Source organism: Haliaeetus albicilla, chromosome 7 (genome assembly GCF_947461875.1).
Source record: "Haliaeetus albicilla chromosome 7, bHalAlb1.1, whole genome shotgun sequence".
Lineage (NCBI taxonomy): Eukaryota > Metazoa > Chordata > Aves > Accipitriformes > Accipitridae > Haliaeetus > Haliaeetus albicilla.
The window spans coordinates 24,690,351-24,715,171 of NC_091489.1; the positions used below are offsets into that span (position 1 = coordinate 24,690,351).

Below are 24,821 nucleotides of genomic sequence, written 5' to 3' on the forward strand. Positions count from 1 at the left end.
TGACATACACCAAGTATAATACAGAAAATGCCATTGGTAGATTTGTAAGTATATTCTTAGTATTCTGTATTTTGCTATATGCCAATAATTTAAGAATGGCACATAATCTTCTATTCCAACACTTCCCTACTTTCTGTATTAGCCTTGCTTTTCATTAAAGTACTTACCTGCAACTAAAAGAATGAGAAATTAGGTTGACTGAAATAGTTACAATATTCTGAACTGAATAGTTAAAACTAGGGAATTCTACTGACTAAAGCAGGATACTTGAAGCCCTTGGAGGGTGGCATTCATGGTCGCGGGATATGGCAATGTCCTGAAGTATATTACCATTTCACAGCTTGTTGGCAGCTAAAAAATGATGTACTTGCTTCATGGGGAAAAACAACATTCCAGTTTTGCCCATGTAACAAGTATTTCAGGCAGCACTTAAAACATTTAAAACTATTATGGTTATATATTGTAATATATGTTTCTGCATAACATTACAGCACACATTGTGCTGATTCCTTGTGAAAATATCTTCCTGTGATTACTGTAATGAAATGCACTTTGCATAGATAATCTTGTAGAACCTGATGCTTCCACAAGTAGATAACTCTCAAACTGGGGCTAGGAAAAAGAAAAATCTTCAGCTTGAAATCTGCTCCTATGACCATCTGCTCTTATTGTAACAATAATCTTTTATAGCAATTTTGTCTTAATTTTTAGTGATGCCCCAAGGCAACTGAAGGGAAGAAACTAACAGGCTAAGAAAAGAAGAAAGAATGATTTTGGCAGGCATGTAGCTTTTTCCCCTTAACTGTGTTTTCATGGCCAGGAGCCCCAGAAACAGCATACAGACACGTGGTCTCTGCGCTGCTGCTTTGGTAAAACTAAAACTAATAGATATCTAAAGGTTCAATGGCTGAAGATTAATTTTCCTAATTTTTGTAAGTGATTTGTGGGCTTCTGCACTCTTGAAAATCAGCCTATGATGTCACTGAGAAATGTGATTTTTTTAATAAACAATCGCTATGCTAGTAAAAGCCTTACCGCAGCTGCAGTAGAAAAGCACTTTATACTGATACAGCCACCTAAATACCTGAACAGGTATTAAATGTTGCAAGTACTCTTATACTGATAAAATTTATCTACACTAGGGTCTTTTTCCCTTACCCATTCTGGAAGAGTCCAACTGGCAAAATGAAAGTGTAGAAGGCCCTAGTAAGAAAGCCCCCTTTCCATAATTATTCTTATTCTTTTGGGAAGTGCTCCAAAACTGGGTACTGTTGATGAGTGCCCAGCCTGAACTGTAAATGTCTTTCTGAACGTGAAGAGGAGAGGGAGCTGATACCTGGTAATCCCATCATTTTGGTGGAAGCACTAGGGAGAAGAATAGTACGTGAATCCTTGTGGAGTTTCACATTGCTGTTCCCTTCTCCTGCCTATTTTTTTTTTACCCAAAACAAAGGATGGTCTAAATTTTTTACCATATTGCTATTTCATAAAAGGCCTGTGTAGTACAAAGAAGGATGTTGAAATAAATCAAATAGTGACTGTCCTGCTTTCAGTTGGGATAGAGTTAATTTTCTTCCTACTAGCTGGTACAGTGCTATGTTTTGGGTTCAGTACCAGAAGAATGTTGATAACACACTGATGTTTTCAGTTGTTGCTAAGTAGTGTTTAGACTAAGTCAAGGATTTTTGAGCTTCTCATGCCCAGCCAGCGAGAAAGCTGGAGGGGCACAAGAAGTTGGGAGGGGACACAGCCAGGGCAGCTGACCCAAACTGGCCAAAGGGGTATTCCATACCATGTGACGTCATGTCCAGTATATAAACTGGGGGGAGTTGGCCTTGGAGGATCGCTGCTTGGGAACTATCTGGGCATCCGTCGGCCAGTCATGCGCAATTGCATTGTGCATCGCTTGCATTGTATATTCCAATCATTTTATTATTATTATTTTCATTTTATTATTGTTAATATTATCTATTATTTTTTTCCTTTCTGTCCTATTAAACTGTTCTTACCTCAACCCACAAATTTTACTTTATTTTTTTTCCTCAATTCTCTCCCCCATCCCACTAGGTAGGGAGGAACTGAGTGAGCGGCTGCGTGGTGTATAGTTGCAGGCTGATGTTAAACCACGACAGTGATCTAAGCAAAAAATGTAAACAGAAAGCAGAATAAGAAAATATTTATTGTCCTATAATTACCCCCAATGAAGAGAATCAAAACACAATATAATTTTCATATGACTACTATTTGATTACCCCTAACCAGCTAAGCTAACAGAAACGTAATTTTAATGATATTTATTAATATCACTGTTATAATTCTGGGAAAACTGTAGACTCTTCCAGAGCTGAGGTACTTGTGTGTAGTTGAAGCTTTTTTACATCAGCCAGCAGGTGATAGGCTCCTACAGATGATTATCCTCACATGTACTTCTGTGATAGGTGCCAAAACAAAGTTAAATTAAATAGGTGCTAAATTCCCTCAAGAGCAGCAGAGCTCATGGTATCAGAAGTATCTTTGTAATATTTTCTACAAAGTTTCATTGTCGTGCACGCTCACATACAAGATCTCTTTTCAATGAGAATTTATGAAGTACCTTAAATTACTGAAAGTGCTTACTTCTTGCATTTCAGTTTTAAAGGTGTTAGAAAATGAGTTTGGAAAAAGAGGTAAAAACAAAAGATTATGCAGCCTAGTGCCAAGATGTAACCCTCCCCTGACTTGAGAGCCCTAGCCAAGGGCTGCAGATGGCTCCTCGTCAAACACCAAACCCCGATGCAGCTGCACATCGTGACTGCTCCCTCGGAGCCCCGCTTCCCTGTGGCAGCCGTATGGCTCGGAGCCATTCCCTGGGTGCTCTTCCCTCTTGCTGGGTATGCGTGTGCATCCTTCTTCGCAAACCACCCCACTTCCCTGGCCTGTTTTGTGCCATGCGCTCTTGTTCTGATTTTGTTAGTGACCGTATTAATTTCAGTGAAGCTACGGTTGCATTTCATAGACTGACATTTCAGGAGACTTGATCATATATGCCCTCATAATATTTATATGTTATGTATATGTTTACATTTACATGCTTTTCCCCATATGCATGCTTATTTAAAAGATACTTCAGCTTCTTTCTTTTTTTTCTTTTTCTGGACATATGGTGAACAGTATTCTACATAGCATGAGTTATTAAATAGTAAGATACTATATTAAATCAAAGTAAATCTAACTGCTATAACACAAATACCTTTTTTTTGGTGAATATCTTCCAACTGAGCTGCAAATGTTATGTTTTTCCTGCGGAAACTACACAGATGATATCCTGATGTAGGCAAACTTTCAAGTTTTGCCTTCTGTAACACCAGCGATTTCTTCCAAAATACACAGTAATGGTAGTATATTCTTGATTTGGATTTCTGCAGCTCTGTCTGAACTTTGCTTTACAAACTTGTCCATCACAATTTCTCTGCAGTCAGAGATAAGCAAATTAGCTGCAACAAGTGATTTATTAAATTTAGTCATTTGTGACTGTCACAAATGTACCCTTAGAGGACTGAGGCCTTAGAGGCTACAAATTTGATGCTTTCTTTAAGATTATTTGTGACTAGTGTGTGTGGTTATACATCAGTCTAGAAATACTCATGAACTTTATAGTTATTGCTAGGTACATGGTACTATAGTACAGCTATAATAGCGCTTTGAGTTCTTACTATTCTTGCTGTGTGGCTGGTATTTTTTCAGCTTTCTCACTGGCTGCTTTCAATCACAAAAAAATGCCGCCCCCCCCATTTCTTGTACAAATTTTTGCACAAGTGTTCACGTTAATTTTCCTTGTAGTCGTTATTCATGAGAGTTACATGAGAGTACCTTTGAATAGCTATGAAGAACAAATAAAAAGCATCAGAAGTAGAATCAGAAACAAATAATCAGGTGTTTTTCCTAGAGTTTATGTTTATGAATTTCTTGTTCAAAATTTGGCCAATCCTTGTTACAATAATGCTATCGGAAAATAGCTTCCAATCCCAGATATCATACACTTACATTCAAATGTAATTCAAGATTACAAGTGCTAAGCATTGCTGTCAAAGCTAATTTATGCAAAAGATGTAGAAAAAATTTTGGTTGTGTTAGTTGATGTTTTTTTATGGAATGCAAGCATAACAGAAACAAGCCTGGTAAGGTGATGAAACATGCAAGACAAGCAAGAATGTGGGGACTTCTAGTCCTCCTTTCTGATTTGTCTTTGATGCTTTCAGGCACAGTTTTAAGAGATATTGTCCCATTAGTATGTTATTTCTCAAACTGTAGTCAGGATTTCACGTGTGGTTCAAGTATGGTGCCCTTCTTTTGGATTTTAGTTAAATTTCTGGAAAATGCAGTTCTGAGTTGATATGAACCTTTTTTTTTAATTCATGTTGAATTCAAAAGATTGTTTCAATCCAAAATAGCAAAAATAGCACTAACAGCTTGAAATACTCCATATTAAGGGTGGCTGAATTTGATTGTATTGTGTCAAATGTGAGAGAAGGAAACATTTTTCTAAGATTTGTTTGGGATGAAAGAGAATGATGCAAAATGAATATTTTTGTCAATAAGAAAGAACTAAGAATATTTTGCTTTGTGTTAACTTGAAGTTTTACTGGGTAATTTTCAGTTTCAAAGCCCTTACAGAGAAGTGGTTTTCTTTCTCACAGCCCATGACTCATGCAATTGTGCCTTTCTTTGTTCTGAAGCATTTCTTCTCAGCTCATAGTGACATTTCTGGGTAGCTCTGGCTTGCTCAGTTTAGGATTGTGTCACAATTTTCATGAGCTTTTCTGACTGACTAAACTCAGAAGAGACTCTTCTCCTCTGTAGCTGCTGTATGTTTTACTTCACCAGATGTTTCTGTGTCGCAAATTCAGCTGTAATCAAATCTGCAGGCAACAGCAAAATTAGAAGGGTAATGAAGAGAAGAGCTCCCAGTCAATCTGCAGAGTGACTTAGTGAACATGTGTGAGAGAGAGCATGGTTTCAACTTCCTAGCCAGATGTAGACTGTAAAAACTATCCCAGCCCCTACTCAAACCTCATCTAAAGCAGGGGGGAGTAGCTGACACAGACCGTGAACCTGAGTGATGGATACAGCCTGCCTTTTAAACCAGCAAATTGTATGTTTATTTTCAAGTATGTTCTCCGCACTTGCTAGCACCATCTCCATCTCGCTTGATGAAACTTCAGCTTGTCAGTTCATCCATTCAGTTACACCCCAAATGCTGGATATAGGGGTCTACTTCCTGACTTAAGGGGGAAGAGAGGTGGAGTTGTGAGTTACAGGAATCTTCTCTGCTCCTGCCTCTCCGGTGGGTTTGGTGTTGGTTGCAATGTCCAAGAGAAGAGACAAACCCAGGTTTTCTGGCATTCATATGACAGCACCCTCACAATGACAAAGTGAATGCCCCCGACCACTGTATGTATCCCTCATAAGAAATTTCAGAAGGAGCTTCCTATTTGTGCTTCAATGTGCAAACTCATCAGCAAATCTGCTCAAACTGTATCATACATGCATATGTTCAAGTCAGTCATAGAAGGACTATAAGCACCAGTGTGAGAAGCAGACATGAGAAAAGCTAATGTTTTCTACAATACTGTGTTTGTGATATAGTCAGAAGAGTATTTGTGATGTTGTACAAGGTCCCAGTTGCTCTACAGAGTTCAGGGCCCTCATGCTCAAGAAAAATCAATTCAAATTGGAATGGATACAGAAAGAGTCAACAAGGATGGTGAGGAGGATGGAAGATCTCTCCCTGAAAGAAAGCCAAAAGCACATAGCATGTTTAACCCAGAAAAACTCTTTTTGAAGGGTTATACAGCTGCCTTGTATAAATGTAAACCAGGATTGAACAGGAACATGAGATACCATGCTCCAGAGTTTTTCTTTCATCATTATTTCATTTCCACACGCTAGTATATATCTACCTATGCAGCAAATGCATTCAGTGTGCACCACATCTAGGTGACACCTTGGGGGAATTAAGAAGGACCGAGGCCATTATATTCTGAAAATACACTGTCTTTTTCATAATTAGTGGCATATGTGAAGTCATGGTTTATAAAACCAAAATTGTATCAAAACTAGTTCAAGAGAAAGGGGGCATTCAGAGTCACCAGTGAAAATCCTTTAGTCCCCAACGTTCATGCTGACTTTCCGCTTTCCAAAAGTGGCATGAAACATCAGTTGTGGTATTAAGTTTTCTCCAAAAGTCCTGTACCTCATGGGGAGGTACTGCAAAGTGTACTAGATTTATCATCTGTTCTCTGTGCTTGTGGATCAGAAGTCCATGCCATTTTATCCCTATTAAATCATGCACCAAAAGAAAGTAAACACCCTGATGTAACGGGAAGTAATGTGCTGCATTTTTTGGTACCTTTCAAGGTAATTGAACATATGGTGAATCATCCTCCTAGATAGCTAGATATTATTATCCCCGTTACATGTATAGGGAAAGGGATACAAGAATTGATACAAGGGTTTGTGCAAGGTCACACTACAAATAAACATGGTTAAATTACCACTCCTGAAACTGATGCACCTCTGGGTAAAATTCAGCAGCTGTCTGACCATGAGCAAAAACATAAAGCAGATGTGATGAGAACCTCAACCACTCACCCCCGCCCTGTGATTTATGTAAGGTAAGCAGATGGGCTACAACGGGCAAGATCTGAATTTCTCCAGGGGCTGCATTCAAGAAGAATCAGACTGGATAAACTAGAATAAATTCGTGTGCTCATTAGTCTTCGTATGGATAATCTCAAAAACGGCATCGGTAGTTACTGTTCCACCTTTTGCAGTCACCGAATTAAGAATTACCGAAGCAGCCACCAGAGTGCACCAGATACTTTTTAGAGCAACTTGCAAGAAAAGAGAGGAACGGAAGAAGTGTCCCTCCCTTTTCTTCTTTTCTTTTTGCTATGGGAAACAAATCAGCTGTTTAAATATGTACGTGGAGGGCAGTGAGGGAGATGAAAACTTCCAGAAAGCTGGGAGGGTGTTGGTTCTTTTACTTGGCCATGTCCTTGCAGTTGCTTGTGCCAATTGTGTCTTGCTTGCTAAATTCCCCCATGTATTGAGCTGCCCCTTGATAGTATTGGACTCTTTTTTCCATAAAAAAGCCTATGAAATTTTGAATATAGGATGCACATTAGCTTGCAGGATCAGACCATAAGAAATGTTCACAATGTGCTGGCTAGCAAACATGTTACCAGCTTTCTGTGTACAAGTCTGCCTTCTGTGTACGTGTCTGACATCATCCCCATCTTTGATATTCAGGGATATGTAAGCTGATCTGAAACACCTCCTACATACCAGTACTGTACATTTCAGAGTACTGACTACTCCACATGGTGTATCCCATACGGTGCACACTGTAACTGAACATTGCGTCTTCCATATTTTGAAGGGCAGCATAAAAGCATTAAAGGTGGAGCTTATCTGACAGATGCAGACATCAGCATGTGACCTACTCATGTAGTCAACCTTCCTAGTCAGTGGAAGTAAAGAGACAGTTCTAGAGCGTGATTCATCTTTATGTCCTAAAGTGGAGGTCTAACATAGGGCAGAGGATTTTACCCTCTAAAAGTGCATTTTTTTCATGGACTTTCAATGGAGTGTAAAATCACTTACATAGGTTTAAGTAGGAGTTAAGTAACAGAAATCATGCCCTGAGTATGTGACCTGTAATATTCTTTTTTTATATTATTCTTAGCATTGGTTATTAACAGCTCCATAACACTATTCACATATGTGGTTCTTTATGTAGTGGACTGCAGCAATACATGAAGTGTGAAGCTTAATAAGGATTAGATTTCATCTTATGATATGCAAACAACTTTCTGTTTCATGTCTTTTTTGGCCACTAGCTGGAACCCTGGAAACAGAATTGGACGATGGAAGTGCTGCCATTTTATTTGAATGTGAATTAGGTGAGTGAGCTGGTAAGACATTTTCTGCTTAGGTTAAAATCCATCTGAACAAATTTTACAGTAGATAATGCTAAGGAAAGGATGAAACTCTCCTGCATTAAAAATATACTTTAAAAGTCCTGAAGTATGGTTGTAGTTTCCCTGCAGCACTGCATTGGCTGACTAAATGCTCTGGCATTGGTTCCAGAGGGATCTCTGGGCCTCAGCAGGAATAAATCCATCTACTGCCATTGAAGTCAGCCTGTGAATTTGAATTTGTAAGCTCAGCTGTTACTACTTCCTCAGGCCAGTGCTTCTCAGTGGATTGCATTTTTACCTGCTGGTAACTGATGCATCATCAGGAACATGGAATGAGAAAAATCACCCATCACCTATATAATACATATAATCCTATATTTATACAAAATATGAAAAGCAGTATAATTTATTTTTTTATTTGGGAAAACTTTAAAAAGGAAAAAAAATCACTGTGCAGTGAAGAGTCAAAAGCACGTGTTGAACACATGCATATTCAAACCCTGTAAAGCAGCGATGAAGGATGGTATTGCTGAGAAGTTCTCTTTTTAGCAATTGCTTTGTAAAGAGAACACTAAGCACGAGAACCCTGCCTTATCTGCTTGGCTCTGGTGACTGATTATATTAAGTGTAAAGGCACTGCATGACATCTTAATCTAAATATTTAAACTCTTTGAAGGAGTCTTGGATTCTGTAGCAAGATAGGCTGATTTGTAATCTCCTTTCTCAATGATATCTCCTTTTATCACATAAACCTATATGCCTCAAATGGTGCATTCTTATCTAGTTGATTACGAACAACCTTACTTTCCAAATAAGCATCCCCGTACCTTGTTAAGAACATGAATATTAACTGCAAACTCAGCAATTATTGACTCTAAGTTGGTTTAGGCAGGAGATACACTGGTGAGAGTTGTGATGTTCATGTCAGTTTACAGCAGTAATACATATGTAGGTCAAAATTGTTTAGCTGGCTCCACTGTAAATCAGGAGTAATTTCATCAAAGAAAACTATGCTGGTGTTACGCTGTTGTAACAGGACAGAGTTTGATGCTATCAAGTTGTCAAACACAGTAAAGAAAAAAGTGTGCCCACAGTTAAGCTCCTAAATCCACTGTGAAGTGCGTCATATTAAAGACAGATTTAAGAAGGGAATCAGTATCTCTGGTGGTTTTATCAGTAATTTAATCCCTATTCTCATTTATTAACAGATCTTATTTCTTTCTAGCTCCTTTTCCCACCCTCCTTGTGATATACTTACAAAAGCTTTCTTACTCTCCAGTTGACTGGTACTTATTCTGGGTTTTGCCATTCTTAATCCTCCCCCGCCCCCCACCCTGAACAAGGCAGGTTCTTCCCCTTCTCCATTTGCAGTAAAATTTTCTTTGAGCAGTCCCTGGTGATGCCACGTTGGCTACATCTCGTTCTTTTTACAGCGGCAGTGCAGCATGTTATGGTGTGCCTTAATTATGATGTGTTTTAAGATGCTTATCAAAGAAAAAGCAGTTTATATTTTTGTTCTTATAGCACCTAATATATATTTAGTTTGGGCAAAGGGCTTTGGAAAGCACTCATTAAACACAGAATGCTTTAAATGTTTTTACTTTTCTTTCTGTTATTTTTTAGCTATTCTTTAAAGGAAATTTTATAACTAAGTGGGATATTTGGCATGCCACCAACTAGCTGAAGTTTTAGAAATGGCCAGGTCCTAAGGACCGTGATACTTACATGTTTAGTTTTCTTGGTTTAGTTTAAAAGAAAAGGGTTGAGTCCTTCAGAAAATAATTTTGCATTCTGCATAGGCTGTTTGACAATTAACCACATGTGCATTTAAAGAAAGAGCCAAAGGCACCAGCGGGTAGGTGTACTGACATACATTAACAGGATGTTTCTTCATCTCGTGCTGATGTATTTCTAAAGTGAGCAGTGAAAACTGACAAGCCTTGTTTGTGTGTTTATGTGAGAAGTTAGGCCAATTTTTGCCTTTTGGACACAGCCTGAGATGTAGAGAGAGAGCACTGTACCTTTGTAGTGGGAGTGCAGGGAAATCTTTTCACAGTCCCAAGTTTTGCAGTGGCTTTATGTCCTTGTTTTTGTGTTTGTCCCTGTGAGTAGGTACATGCAGATAATTTGTCCCAGTGTATTGCTCTTGGTGCATGCTGCTCGTTAAGCTGTTGTAGCTGTGCTACTAAGGCATTGCTTAAGCAGAACTGCAGCTGTGCCTTCTCGTTACCCATTCCCTTTGGAGACGAAGAAAATCTGGGGAGGTGGGGCAGCACTAGCCTCTCTTCTACGTACTGTAAATCTTAAAAAATTCACATAGATCAAAATAGACCTGTTCTTTTTTCTAATTTTTATGCAAAGCTTATCTGTTGGTACTAATGTCCAAAACACCTTGGCCAGCTGCCTACAGATAAAACATCTTACAGAAGCCATGGAAGAGGCAGGCTTTATTAAAACCCACCTTACCCTCAATTCTTTATATGAACTTAAAACTAAGGCAGCAGCTGAGCTTCAGTCGTGTAAGAAGTGGAAAGGCACCTCCATAATAGTTGGTCTGTTGAACCTCTGCAAAGTTTTCCTGTGCTTGTGATGTCGAGACTGTTCTCAAAATCTCACGGTGACATTACCCTGTTTAAAGAAATCAGGGACATCCTGTTTGGCACTCTGTAGAAGGCCACCCTTTTAAGAAGAAATGTACTGGATGAAATTATCTGCTTAAGTCAATGACAAAATTCAGTTATGTCTGGGTATGACCCGTGAACTCTGCAAAGTCACCAGCTGTAAGCATCAAGGACTCCGACGGACAAATTGATCTTGCTCAAACATGACGGGAAGTTCTTCCTGTTTGCTTCTCTGCTGGGAACAACTTCACAGCGACCGTAGGTCGAGACTTCTGTGCTGCCCGTGCTTGACAGCTCTGTGCTGGAGAACAGCTGCACAGAAAAATGCCTGGTCCATCTGCAACTGCTTTCTGATTTAGGTGTACGATGGTTTAAATAAGTGACGGTTCAGAACTCGGTCCATTTACAGGTTATGTTACAGTTGCCATGGGAAAAAACCAAACGGGTTTGAGTGTTGTGTTACAGATCCTGCCTACCGATTCAAAACTAAGACCAAGGCAGTGGGTCCCATCTCATGGCGGTGCCGAGGCGCAGAGGAGGCTGCCCCTACCAAAGAGGCTGACCGGGCGCCGCCCTGCTCCGGCTCTCGCAGGTTGGCAGAGCGTGACCTTGGAGCTAATGGCGGCTGGTTTAAGGCGCGGCAGCTCTGAGGCAGCTCAGTCACCTTGTGTCCTCACACCTGACGCTGTCGTCTGCTGCGATTTTTATAGCGCTAGCTTGTAATTAAAAAAATAAACCATCTCTGTGCGTGAAAAATTAAACCAAGCACAGAATAACGTTGTGGTTCACTGAAATGGACAACGTACAAAGCAAACGCTGAACAGGCTCCTCGTTTTTCTTACCAGTGTGCTGCGTTTGCAACAGGGCAGTCTCACAAGCCACCTCTAAGGGAGCAGCAGTTCGCGGGCAGCACGCAGCACCCACCAGCCAGCCAACTTGCTCAGGTCTGAAACCGCAGCAACTTTTCTCTAACTGACCGATTTCTTCGCAAGACCTTAAAACAAACCCCAGCCTGACCGAAGAACGCTGCTTTTTAACCCTGCGTGGCAAGCTCGCGGAACCGCTAAACGCGGGCGGCCGCCGGTGCCCGGGTCCCGGCCCGGGTCGTAGCCGGTGCGGCGTGGGGCGGCCCGTGCGGCGTGGGGCGGCCGGGGCACGCCGCGGGCACCCGCTCCCCGCGGCCGCTCGGTCCCGCCGCGCCGGTGAGCGGCCGCGGCCGCCGGCTCCCGCCGCCCTCGCCCGCGGCGTCCGGGTGCCCGAGGCGGGAGGAGGGGCACGGCCCGGCGGAGGGCGGCGGCCCCGGCGGGCCGCAGGAAGCGCTGCCGTCACCCGGCCCTGCCCCGCTGCGCTGCCAGCGGGAGGCTGGGCCGCGCCGGGCCGGGGCCGGGCCGCCCCGCTCCGCCTCGGCGTCCTCAGAAGGGATGCGGAGGCGCACGCTATGAGCTGGCGGTCCGGCTCCCGCGGCGTGGTCCTCACCGCCTACCACCCCAACGGCGGCGGCGGCGGCGGCGACGCCCCCGGCGGGTGAGTGGCGGCGCGGGGAGGCTGGCCGGGCGGCGGTCGGGCGCTGCCCTGCCCTGCCCGGCCCGGCATGGCGCGGGCGGCAGGTGCGCTCGGGGGCGGCGGGGCGGGGGCGGCTGCAGCTCGGCCCGCGGGCCGGGCCGCGCCGCGGAGGAGGAGGAGGAGCGGAGCCGGCTCAGCGGGAAGCTGTTGCGCGGGGAGAAGGTGTTTTCTCCGGCCTCCCGGGGCTGGTAGGGTTTCCCCGTTTCTGTGCTTTGTCCCGCATCCTCCCAAACGTGGGGTTTTGGTTTTTTTTTCTTGCTCCGTGTTCCTTCACCACTTTCGCCAGTACCCTCCGCACGGCGCGGAAACCCCAGGCATTTTGCTGGGCTTCTGAGAGTCGAGGGCGAACAGCAGACGCCGGCTGTTGTCAAGGTGTTTGTAGCTGGAAACAGCCCCGCGGCCGCCCGAGTGCGTTGTCGGTGTTAAGACCAAACTGTTTCTGGTCGGTGCGGTTTTGGGCTTGGCGCGGTAGGGTTTGTAGGGTGCAGCGGTGGGTGCTGCCCCGTGGCTTCAGGGGGAGCTGGACCCCAGAGTCCGTGGGATCAGGCTGTTTGTGGGATGCAGCGCATAGCTTTCCATATAACCTCTTTGCGCTTTGTTCTTTGTGTTATTGTCACTTTTTTGCATGAGGTAAACAGAAGGAAGGTGCAGGTAACAACAAAATAAACTTTTAAAAGCGTTTGTCATTTTGCTTAAAAGGTGAAACTGATAACAGGCAAAGAAGCCAGCTTCACTTTTATGAAGGCTGAGGATCTCCTAGTGCCTCACAGCATGTGTTGTATACAGGCAGAAGCACTGCTGGCTTTTCCGTAGCAATAACCGGAGAGACTGCTGTGTGGAAAGGAGAATTTTGTCTTTATGGCCCATTCAGTCTTGTCTCTTCCTTGCTGAAACTGTCAACAAAGGTCCCATTGATAAAGATGGGACTTTTATTAATGCTGAGAAGCCAGCTGAAACTGGGAAGGTATTGAAAGTGGCACGCTGTTTCCATGTGTGCATAGGAAGAGCGTGTCTGATCAAAGAGGTTATAGTCTGATTAAAAGAAGATAAAAGGAAGTACAGTATGTCACCCTGGACAAAAGATAACTGATGCGCCATATGTCACACCAAGAGGCCACAGCAAAGGCAAGAACTGAACTAAGAAATACAGCCTACCCTGTGTTTGAATCACAAAGCCATGCTTCTCTTTTAGTTGAGCTCCTTCCTTCTCTGTAAGTAATGTTATTTATCAGCCTTGCGCTAAGTCCTGCTGTCACCTTAGCTACGTATGTAAGGGCACTCCAGATGTAATTGTTTACTATTGAGTGCAAAATACATGCATTTCTGCAAGAAAATCACAAAATCCACCACCTTCTCTATTATTGCTTGTGGTGTTCTTACTTCTCATACCCCTCCTCAAACTTCCCATGCAGGAGGGACAAGATAAAAACCACTTTCTCTGTTTCTTGGGATAACTTGTGAATAAGGATTTGTGTATCTGTAGACTGTTAAGATCGGTTCCCTCTCTTAACACAGGGCTGCCTGGATGCATGGCTCTAGGCTGCAGTTACTCTCAGCCCCCAGAGGCCCCAGACACATGAGCACAGATGTGGGGGCCCCTCTGTGTCCTAGAAATTTGTCTCCTGTGCTAATGCCACCCCATTAGGAGCAGTGACTCATCAGGTTCCCAGTCCTCTGCAGCTGCTTCTGGGGACAGCCTCCTGGGTGAACTGAGACACTGCCATGCAAGTAATGGTGATCCTTCACAAATTGCTCTGGTGTGAGATTAAGGGAGGGTGGGGTGGGGTGGGGAATAAATGTGAAAAGCAGTCTCATTTCCTTAATTATAGCATATAAATGTGTACCTTAAAGCTGCGCAGAACAGGGTATTCATTCCCACAGTTAGTTTGCCTGAGTTCCATGCCGGCAGTGTTACGGCTTTCCAGGCCATGCACGTTTGCCATTTAGCTCATTAAACTAAGATCCTAAAGGACACCTCTCTGCCTTTCTGTTGTGCTACTCTAAATTTGGACCTCAGTCCTTTCTCTCCTGTTTTCATTAACCAGGATTTCAACTCCATGGTCCTAATTTATCTGCTTCCTCCTGCCCTGGAACCCCAGTGTCTGCCCACTTCTGAAGGGAGAGAGGTTGGGAATATTGTTTTCATGGGGGCAGGGAGGGAGGGGAATGACCACTTGTTATTTTTTGGTCTTTTTAAAAACAAACAAAACTTTTCTGAAACATTGTAACATTCCTGTGGGATTTTTTTTTTTTTCCCCATTTCTCTAACTACTTTCCTTCTTCATCAACATTCCCAAGATTTGCAGAGCTGTGTGATAATAATAGAGCAAACCCCCAAACCTGTATAATTCTGAAATATTTTCTGGAATAAGTTCTTCCATTATGCTCTGCACTGTAAGCGTACCAGTTCTGCTGTCCACATTCTGCATTTTATTACTGATGTGAAATTGGAACTTATTTTGCCTTTTTTAAAAAATAACAAAATAAGAACAACTTTCAGTATCTAGGTTAGCATCTGTCTGCTAATTTGAAAACTCTGTAATTTTTAACAAGGATCAGAATATTAGGAAGCCAATGTAATACAGTACCAGCTGTAATGAAGCAGCCCGTTTGGAAAGATTAATAGAGAAACTGTGTTGAATTATTTTTTTCATAGGCATATAAAATAGTGTACGTTAGAGATTTCTTTGTCTTTGGAGGGTTGGGGAAGCATGGCACTGATACATCCTGGAAAAAGCGATGCATTGGCTGTGCTCCAAACAAAGCGGCATCCTAGGAAAGGGCTACACTTCCTAGCCATTTATTTTTTCCTTCAGGCATGTGAGAAGTCCTGCTTCATAAGACTTAAGAGTTTTATTGATCTAATAGATTGTTGAGCTACTTTTCTTTTTTTGGCCCTCTAAAGGCACAACGAGCGTATGAAATACTTTCTTTAGGAAAGGTTTACCATACCATTGGTTCACTCGGCTAAAATCTAGAACAGCCTTGGTGTGGTTACTTCCAAGTTTGACCATTTAGGAATATTGTCTTGCAGTGGTGATGCACAAAATAGCATCAGAGCTGTTGTCTTTGCCACAGAGAAGTTTATTTTACATTTTACTTTATAGTAATGGTTAAAGAAGTATCTTCGTACAGTGTAGATACTGATTGTGGGTGACTTCTGTGGTATACCTAAGTATTTATCTAAGAACTTCGTTACAGAAATCACAAAAGCAGATTACCCAGTATCAAATTAAATTTTAATAGCTCTCTTTTGCATATGGCTTCAGTTTTCCTCACTTCCCGGTTTTAAGCCATTAGACCCACTAATGCTTTATTGGTTCTCATGCTACTTGCATTTTGGTATCATCTCCTTTATGATGTCCACGCACAAGCTTTTAAATAATTTGTTCTTGTTTTTCCCATTAAACCATTTGTTATTTATTTTATCGACTGTGGAAAGTAAGAGTGAATCGTGTTGGTTTCAGTCCAAGACCCTGTTTCAGTGACTGCTTGTAGGCACAACACTCTCATGCACATGAAATCCACACCCTTAAGCATAGACTTCCAGTGCCATTTAGGTTCTTTGCTGGGGAATTTTACCCCATCTACTGTGGCAGAAAGGACTGCAGGTCCTGTGTCATATTTGCCAGCCACATGTAGGCGTTTCAGATAACAACAGTCTTTTCATATGGCTGTGTGGGTTTATCCTCAGGCAATCAAATGCCATCCAGAGAGTCCTCTACAGGCCTATTTTTGTCTTGTAGAGTGAGTGAATGTGTGTGTGTATGCGTATATATATGTGTGTATGTATATGTATGTGTGTATATATATGTATGTAAAAATATTTTTTTAAATGCGATTATAAGGCTAAGACCAAGTCTGGAGTATTCAATGGATGGGGAATAGGATATAGCAAAACTACAAGTGAATGCATGCAGAGTGCATGCAGAACTGACTGCATGCATACCAGTGCATGGGGCAAATAAACTTCTGCTACAGAGCATTTTCAAGAGCCAAGCCTAAAATGCAAACTGAGTAATAGATAAATGATTTTAAATGTGCTGGCCAGTGGACATTGACTTTGCTTTTCTCTCCATACCTTTGTCCTGCCTGGGAGGCTGCTGTTCTCTATTGTCTCCTGTGCTGCACCAGAGTGTCCTGTGAGTCACAGCCTCCCTATATCTGTTTCCAGTGGGTCACTGTGCTTGCTCACCGTCAGCCAGTGCATGCACTTTTGCTGCAATTTCACGTGCACTTCTTTAACTTATGTTGGAAGACCAGTTTGAGTTTGGAAGCTTTGCAAGCCAGTGCCTGTTTAACGTCATATGCTCCTGAAGAGCCTGTGAATCTTCGTATTGCTGATGACTTGTTAAGAAGGACTCCAACGTTCCGTAGAGCCTAGGACACAGCTCTTCCTCCTCAGAGGCCATGCAGTTATATGCACCCTGTTTTAATTGCCCTATTTAAATCTTGCATTTGATTTGCTGGAATTCACTTGCAAAATGAGAACAATGCGTTGAGTTTCCCTGAGATGGAACTAAAAGCCGGACCAGTTCTGGAAAGAGTGCTGTAACCCTCACCTATCATAAGAGAGAAGATTGCTGCTGCCTCAGGTCTCCCCTTTCAAGTGACACCTGCTAGCCAGGGCCTGTGGTCCCCAAGATTCACTGTCCCGCTTCATTACTGAATCCGTGTGACTTTGGGAGGTGCCACCTGAAGCTTGGATCTGTGTGACAGTGAAACCAGGGGGTGTCAGTGAGTTTTGTTGTAGAGAAGTGCCCTTTTTTGTGGGTTATTGTGTAAGTCTGCATAAAACGAAGTATTTATTTATATATGTCTTTGTAAATATGGGCTTTACTAACTTCATAGCATCTGTGTTCATTGTGGGGATGAGTGACAAGTGAGGGGCATAAAATACTTGGTGTTTTCTACAGACAGCTGAGGTCTAAATCACTCACTCACTGTTTTATCTCCCTGAGAAAGAAATCGGATGATAGATGTCGTCTGAGCTTGGAAAAATGACAAAGACTTCTGCTATGAATTGCCCACAATATATGATTTTTCAAATGTTGACCATAATAGACATTACAAATCACACATACAAGAGGAGTTTATTCTTTCCTTACCAGAATAATCTGCCTCACTCATTGTTCAAATATTTGCTCACTTTAATCTGAAGACTTAATAGTTTGCATCTTAATCCAAGAAGAAATCTAGTAGTAAGCATGAATTCATGCCTTTTTTCAAGGGCAGTTTCCATCTCCATTCTTTCAGAGAGAAAAGCTCTCATTCTTTTCCCCCTCTTTTCCCACCAGTGACTCACTCTTGGAATTGAAATCCAGTGAAATCCAGTATGAAGGACTAAAGCACTGTGAGGGATACACGTAATGCTCAGTGTACAAGCAACAAGCTCACAAGCTGATTACTCACAACTGACTTAAGTTGGTGGAGCCTTTTGGAATTTCATTTGCAATCTGCTAGTACAGCACAGATTTCAGGTTCTCCATATCATCACAGCATTTGTTGTTCCTAACGCCTGTAACTGTCTTTCGTGATGCTAGTATGGATGGCTCAGCACAGTACCTTCCATTTGTTGCTTCGCTTCTGCAAAGCAAAGGTCTGTCATGCTATGACTGACTTTACAAAATCATAGCAATCTTTTTATCTGCTAAGTTTACACATTCTACATGAGCACAATCTTTATCTAAATGCATTAGAAAAATCTTTCCTGCCTTGGATTTGCCTACTAATTTGAACAGTGATTATTGTCTGATGCCTACCAACATCTTCAGATAGAGCTGACAGGCAACAATGCATTAAGTTGCTTTATTTAGAATTGCTTTTGTGTCTTCTGTACTTCATGCATGTATAAATATGTAGTATACTGGAGGCCGTTAATGTGTTGCTTAGTTACTGGTGTATTAATCCCAGTAACTTGATCTACTGACAGCAAGACGTGGTATACCAACATTTCCTGCTTCCTTGATTCTGGATTCCTGCTTCATGGGGTTCCTCCTTCCCCCAGTTTGCACCATATTTCTTCTTTGAATTTATCTTGCTCCTGCCTTTGGTTCTTGCTATGCCTTTCCAGTCGATTAAAAAGCCCTCCTAGTGCCTGTTACCTATTGTCAAGTTGCTGCTCAATTTTATCTTGGTAGACAGAGCAAATAATTCTCTGTGAGTCTCTTTGTTTCTTCAGTCTGAAAATCCTTTTTGTGACAGTTTTCTTCAGCTTTTTCAGCATCCTTCTTTACACCTGCACTGCTACTTTGCTTCTCATTCACCCCTCAGCCTGAATTACATGCAGTACTGCAGTGTCGGTCTCATGAGTGTCACCTATACAGGTAAAATCACTTCCTTGCTGCTAATTACCACCTCAGCCAATTGTATATACTGCAGTCATGCCGTCTTGTTTTTCTAAGCATCCTGGTGGAACTCACTTTGAGTTGCATGTCCTTTCTGAGCCCTAGGTCTGCTCAAGCTCTTCTTTTTTGGCGCAGTCTGCATTGCATAGACATGGCCACTGTTTCGCGCACTTAGACATCCATTTAGCACCTGTCAGTATGATAAAACAACATTATTTCAACAAGCCCAGTTCACTAGGTGACCTAGATTATTCTACATCATGGATGTAGATTTGATTTAATGCCCTTCACTATCAGTGAAAACAGTCTATTCAGTTCTACTCTGAGTCAGGCCCTTAAACAGATATAAAATGAGAGTAACTGTGCTGAACCGGTAGAGCTACATAGCAGGAAAGAGGAAAATCAGGGCCCTCTGTATGTAGGCTTTCTCTTTTATTTTAATGACATGCAGAGAATGAGATGTCATGCTTGTCTAGCTATAAGGAATGTGAAGCATAAAGGCCTTTTGAACATTTTAATTACGGGCTTTCCCTTTTTTGCTTGACTGTGTACAAATCTAGCTGATACAGAGCATAATACAATGTATTACTAGATGTGCCGTTACAAGCATGTAGACTTTATGCAAAACTGGAATGTAACTGAACTTCTGATGAGCGAAGTGCGAGAGGAGCTGCGTAAATCTGAACTCCAATGTTTGCTCTAAATGTGGTATCAAATTAATATTTTTTTAATTGTTTCTTGAAGTTCTTTTTCTTTGAAGAGCAGAATTGTTGAACTTGCTTTTGAATAAGACTAATGGATTTTTGGTCTGCTGATACTGGCACTCAATTAAAAAGTGTTATAATCTATTGTTATGGCCAATATTTTACTCTTGTTTTGTAACTGTTACTGGTGGAGCTGAAAGCTGTAAGGTTTTAAAAGGCTACTCATACATGTTTAGGTAACATTTGCAATGCCAGCATCCTCCTCTATTGTTAGTGCTTTTTTACTAGAGTTACTGGGTGTGCACCTTCATTTTTTTCTTCTATGAATCAGAATACTATGGCTGAACAGAGGCCGTAATTACAGTAAGCGATATGGCAAGGTTCCTGCTGTGAGTGGCATTGCAGATTCCTGTTATGCATGGCTCACTGTCACTCCAGACTCCTCAGTAAATCTACTTGGCCAGGGGAAGAAAAATTCAAAACTCGTAAGTTTTGAGTACTTCCAATGTGCCAGTGGGCTGTTTTGTGAGGGCCACTGGTTTGCAATGAACCTGCCTCTGCCTTGGAGTCTTGATCTCAAAATAATAATGTGCAGGCAGGGAATTTAAATATTTATAGCCAAATAAATAGGGGGAAAAAATTAGAGTTTTTGTTTTTTAGTGTTTGGATGTGTAAAAAAAAATAAATAGACTTGATTTATTTCATTAGTACAATTTTAGCCATCATCTTCTGAAGTATATTTTTGATGATACCCTGAGCAGCATATGGGATGAGCACCTAAGCAATTTACCCCTCTGCACTGCCAAAAAAGCTGAAGCTTTGAAGTTACTCTTTGGTCATTATTTTGTGCCAACTCTCTTGTATTACAGCAAAATAAAAGTGTGCAAAGAAACAGTTACTTACCTGGTCATACCTTCCCATGAGGATAAGCTGCTCAATATTCCCCCTCGTTCTATGACTCTGTTCCCTGCCCTTCGTGCTACAGCATCCCAATCCTGTTAGCCTAGAAATGCTTTCATGAGAATTTCAGAGATTTTATCTGTCATCTTCCTATGACACCCTTCTTTCCTAGGGAGGCTTCTTAGGCCAAAAGGTGACAATAAAAATGTGTTAGAATGTTTCCTTTGCAGGGCCCACAGTATTGTTGGAGGACTTTAAATGGTTTGGGGTGAAATATTTGAGGAGGAGCAAATGTGAATGTTTTTAGCATTAGAAATATGGTTGAAGATACACCACACATGAGAAAGCAACGAAGTAAGAATAATGTTGTCTTCAGCAAATAAATACCTTATCATGCATACTCAGTGCCAAACTGCCGCAGAACAGTTGTCATGTTTTTGCTTGATTTAGTATCAGTACAAATCTTATGTTTACTGCTCCTCCAGCTACCTCTTCTTCCTGTCCAGCAGTCCTTAAACAACCCAGACATTTTTCACTCTGCCTTAGGGAAGTCAGATATTTTGACTTCACTTCCCTATTTGAAAACCAGGAAAATCCTTAAGAGGATGTGTGAGAATTGTTTGCTCAATGTTTAGTGATAATGTGCTCAGTAAAGTACATTGTTTAATTTTTATTATTTTTAATCAGTTGATTGTTTTTAGCTGATTTCTATGTAATTGTCAGAACAATAGCTGGTGGGACGCAAGGCCACTGATGAAGTATTGCCTCTTATCAGAAATTCTCTGCCTTTAATAAAATACAACAGCAAGGTCCAGGAGTATACTATATCCAGAGGTAACAGGGAGCTTTGCCCCTGGTTTAAGAGAGTGCAAGGTTAGATTTTAGCTGTACAAATAAAGCAGAAAGTTCTCGTAGGCTCATAGTGGCCCAAGGAGTCTCGTAATAATCGTGATTATAGCTGTAGTTACGAGTCTGTGATCCCAGATACAAAGCAAGGGGCTTGGAGCAGTAACCAGAAGCCTCAGCTGCTGAACAGCAAGGAAGCCCTGTTAAGTGCTGTCATGCACGCAGCCGTGACTCAGTGGCCAGTCACAGCTGAAGACCAGAGCCTCCCTGGTTACCGTGGGCCAGCGGAAGATGCTTTCTCTCTCGGCAATTGCTAAGAGGATGATAGATGTAACAACTCTGTAGTGTAGCTTCTGGAGCCTCACAGCCTGATTGCCTTTGCCACAGCTAGATAAGGGAACACTTACGATGTTATCATTGTGGGAATGGTGTCGTCATTGCGGGAATAGGCATCCCCATCGTTATAACCCATTCGGAGGGTGGGCTTTCGTGTCCTACTAAACTAACTCGATCTGGTGGCTTGGCTGTGTTATCTCCTGAGAAGCCTGTATTTCAGGTAGACTTCAAGAATATCTTCTTGTTCTTTTGAAAGTATTATCTTGGGAGAGAGATGCCATGCTATTTCATGAAACTTTTCATTTTCATCTCAGAGTGCCTCTTAAGGCTTGTCCTGAACCAGTGGAAGTTTTGATGTGCAGTGACAGTGGGTGCAGGTCATGGCCATCCTAGGCTGAGATAAGTGGAGGCTGAAAAGAGTGGGGAACATCACTGAAAGTAGTTTCCTTCCATCTCTCACCTACACCTTCCTAATGTTTTTCTTGCCCTGGCATTGGTGTTTCTGAGCTGAGCTGGATTAAAAAAAAAACCCCAAACCAAAAAAACAAAACAACTGAAAGCAGTAGTTTCTGCAAGTGTTGTTTTCAGACAGATTGGTTTCTTCACCTAGCTCAGCAGGTGACCGCACGAGTGACGGTGCTGGCACAAGGGAAGTGGTGGAAACCTACAGGAAAGGGGGATTTGACAGAACCCTCTGGCAGCAGCCTACATCTGTGCCAGCTTAATGTCATCATTATGGGGCTGTAATTTGACAAGATAACTCATTTTTATGAGGCCTAGTACTGGCTATGGCCACATGCTGTGAGAGGCTCATCTGATATAATTTAACTGCATTGGTTCAGATTTGTTAAAAGGATATTTGATGGCTTAACTTTGTACTGACAGGTCTTTAGTCAGTACAGGTACAGCTTGTCCTTTAGCAGCCACCCTAAAGCTAGCGTAAGCTTCATCTCCAGCTCTTCTAGTCCTGTCTCGCACCGTTCAGTGACTCAGCCATGTGCAGGTCCTCTACCTGCAGGTAAAAGGCAGGCTGCGATGTGAGAAGAGATCCTTGGGATGCAGGCACATTGTGCAGGGGGAACACCTGCCCTCCTCTTACGGACCTGTGGATACCCTGCCTTCCCCTCATTGTCTGCGTGTGGCATTGTGCCCCCTGCCTCACCAAAAGAAACAAAAGCCCAGCTTGGATTCCCACACACTGTAATGAGGTAAATTAAAGTGCAGTTTCTAAATTATGGTTGGACATCAATTGATAGGCTCTTAAAATCTTGCTGATTTGTGCGTTGTTTAAACACACCTTTCTTTGCTCTGACCTTTGCACCAGAGAGATCGCTTTGGTTTCATAGTGCCCAAGGTAGTACATCAAAACAGTATCAGGAATGAGAAATATAATCAGAATAGCTCGTATGATTTCCTATAGGAAACACAACGTAACTTTTCATTGCAGTAATATTTTCTGTTTTAAGGGTAAAAAAGACTAAGACATTAAATACCTAAGACATTATACAAATGTAAGTAATTGAAAACATTATGTACTAATTAAAATCTCCAAGCATCTGTCCAGTGACCCAAATTCTGCCTGCCTTCTCCTTTCAGAGAAAGGTACTTGTTCTCCTTTGAGGTAAAAGCTAAGAAAAAGACTGTGTGGGTTTGAACTTCTTACTGTGAATGGTACATATGAGAACAAACTAAAACATGATCTTTTTTTCTCCCAGTAAGTAGGAGCTGCTTATGAAAGTTTATGGGAAACTTCATGAGCTTCATGCTGTAAAAGCTGGTATTTGGCACTTTGTACTTCAAATCAGAAAACAGCCTATGAAGATGTATAGTATTAAAATTTGTGTGATGTGTCCCAGTGTTTTGTATTTTGGGCCTTGCTTGAACTTTTGAAGTGATTGCTTGAGAAAGTTTTATCATCCTGTATTAGGGAGTGTAAGGGAGACATTTGCTTACATGTTTTCACTCACTGTCCATTTGCTGAATTATTTGATAGATTTCACTAAACTCAGACCTCAGTATAGGTTGTTATAATTTCTCTTAATTGTAAATATATGTATATATTTAATCTCTGACATTCAACTTCGGTATAAATTCAGTTTTTGTTGTATACTTTTGAAGAAGTTGCTAAGTGAGATCTAGTTAGTTAGCAGGTGAGAGTTAGCACCTAGCAGTTAGCTGGAGTGAAAAATGCGTCTGGAGCCAGACTGTCAGTCAGTACATCTGCACAGGGCCATGCCAGCGAGAAGTGGGGCAGGGGACAGGATGACAAAGCACCCTGCATAAGCAACCTTATATGACAGTCTTTTCAAAGTGTTCCCTATGAATGCCAGGATTCCTGCTGGGAAACAGGTTACTGGGCTGTGCGGAGTGGTAGCTTTCTTGGGGCACACACATCTCCTCTGCAGTGTGCTCAGACCTTAGCCCAGCACCAGCATGACCCCATCAGGTAGCTGTGTAGCTGCATTCATGTGGGTTTGAGCCTAGGCTGAGAAATCTTTCGTTCAACCTGGCTTGGTCTTCTGTTTCCTGTTTCTTTTTTTCCCCTGTGTGTGGTATAGTGTTGACACAGGTGCACAACCGCTGATTCTGGATGAGGTTGGTGCCTTGTGTACTGTGCTCTGTTATGTTAATCTCCTGGAGGTTTTTGTACCCCTATTTTTTTCTCACCCTCCAAGTCTTCTTACATGGGTATTTTTGTATAAAAATGTAACTCAACTTTGATCCAAGGGAGCTTCAATTGCATAAAGGGTTATTTCTCCAAGTAGGTTATCTTGCACAAATCACTAGTAAGAGATGCTGTTCTTATTAAAAAGAAGAATCAAGGTCACATCTGCATATGCTGTTTTGTTTTTATCTTCATTTTATTTGCAACCTTTCTTATAGGTAAGGCTGTAGATAATCTTAGTGCCTGTACATGCAAACATTTTTTACGTGGGTGTATTGGTAAATACCTTTATGTATACTGACTTGTGTAATTTTGTGTACAGCTATAGCTGTAATTCAGTTTGCTGGCTAGGAACACTCTTAAGTTTCTGGCTAGCAGTGTTGCTCTAGGCAACAATTTTGGATATAAACCCCCCTTTTATTGCACTACTATAAATTTCTTTCTACAATTCTGATTTCCTTTAATTAAGACTAGAAGTTCTTCTCTGTCTGTATGGATTTCTTTCCTTCCATTCTATAATACATATATTATGTAAGTATATATGGTTGTATATGAATAGATGATCTGGAATTCTATGGGTTTCATTTCTGCTTTCTGTGGAGTGATGGTTTCATCCCATCTGAGCACACATGTAATATTCTAGGTATACATATTAACTTCTTCCTTAAGATTTGTTTATTTTCCTTTCATTTTGTTTTATTCAACTTGCAAATGAGGATTGGGAGGTAGAAGCTTTTTGTTATGATATGCAACATCATCTATTAATGAATATCTCTGAAATAATGTGGGACTCTTACACTCAGGATAGTGTAGGACTGCTTAAAACCTATAAAAATTGTAAAAGTTTTCTAGTGTCCATCAGATGTCCCACAATATTA

The 24,821-nt window shown here is 41.7% G+C and overlaps 1 protein-coding gene across 4 annotated transcripts in view; it reads left to right on the top strand.

Annotated features, from left to right (window-relative positions):
• ARHGAP18 (Rho GTPase activating protein 18) overlaps nucleotides 1-24,821 on the top strand; it is a 95,677-nt gene that overhangs the window by 15,923 nt on the left and 54,933 nt on the right. Inside the window, exon 2 of one of the 4 annotated variants that reach the window (XM_069787383.1) lies at nucleotides 7,881-7,943. The exons of 1 other annotated variant lie outside the window; for it this stretch is intronic. Coding sequence is in view for 2 of the 3 variants with exons in the window: in XM_009920702.2 (XP_009919004.2) it covers nucleotides 22,335-22,486 (152 nt within the window). In the remaining variant the exon portion in view is untranslated. Of the gene's footprint in view, nucleotides 1-7,880; nucleotides 7,944-11,916; nucleotides 12,107-22,319; nucleotides 22,487-24,821 lie in introns of those variants that run through there. 2 more of the 4 variants (XM_069787381.1, XM_009920702.2) reach the window with 2 other exon arrangements.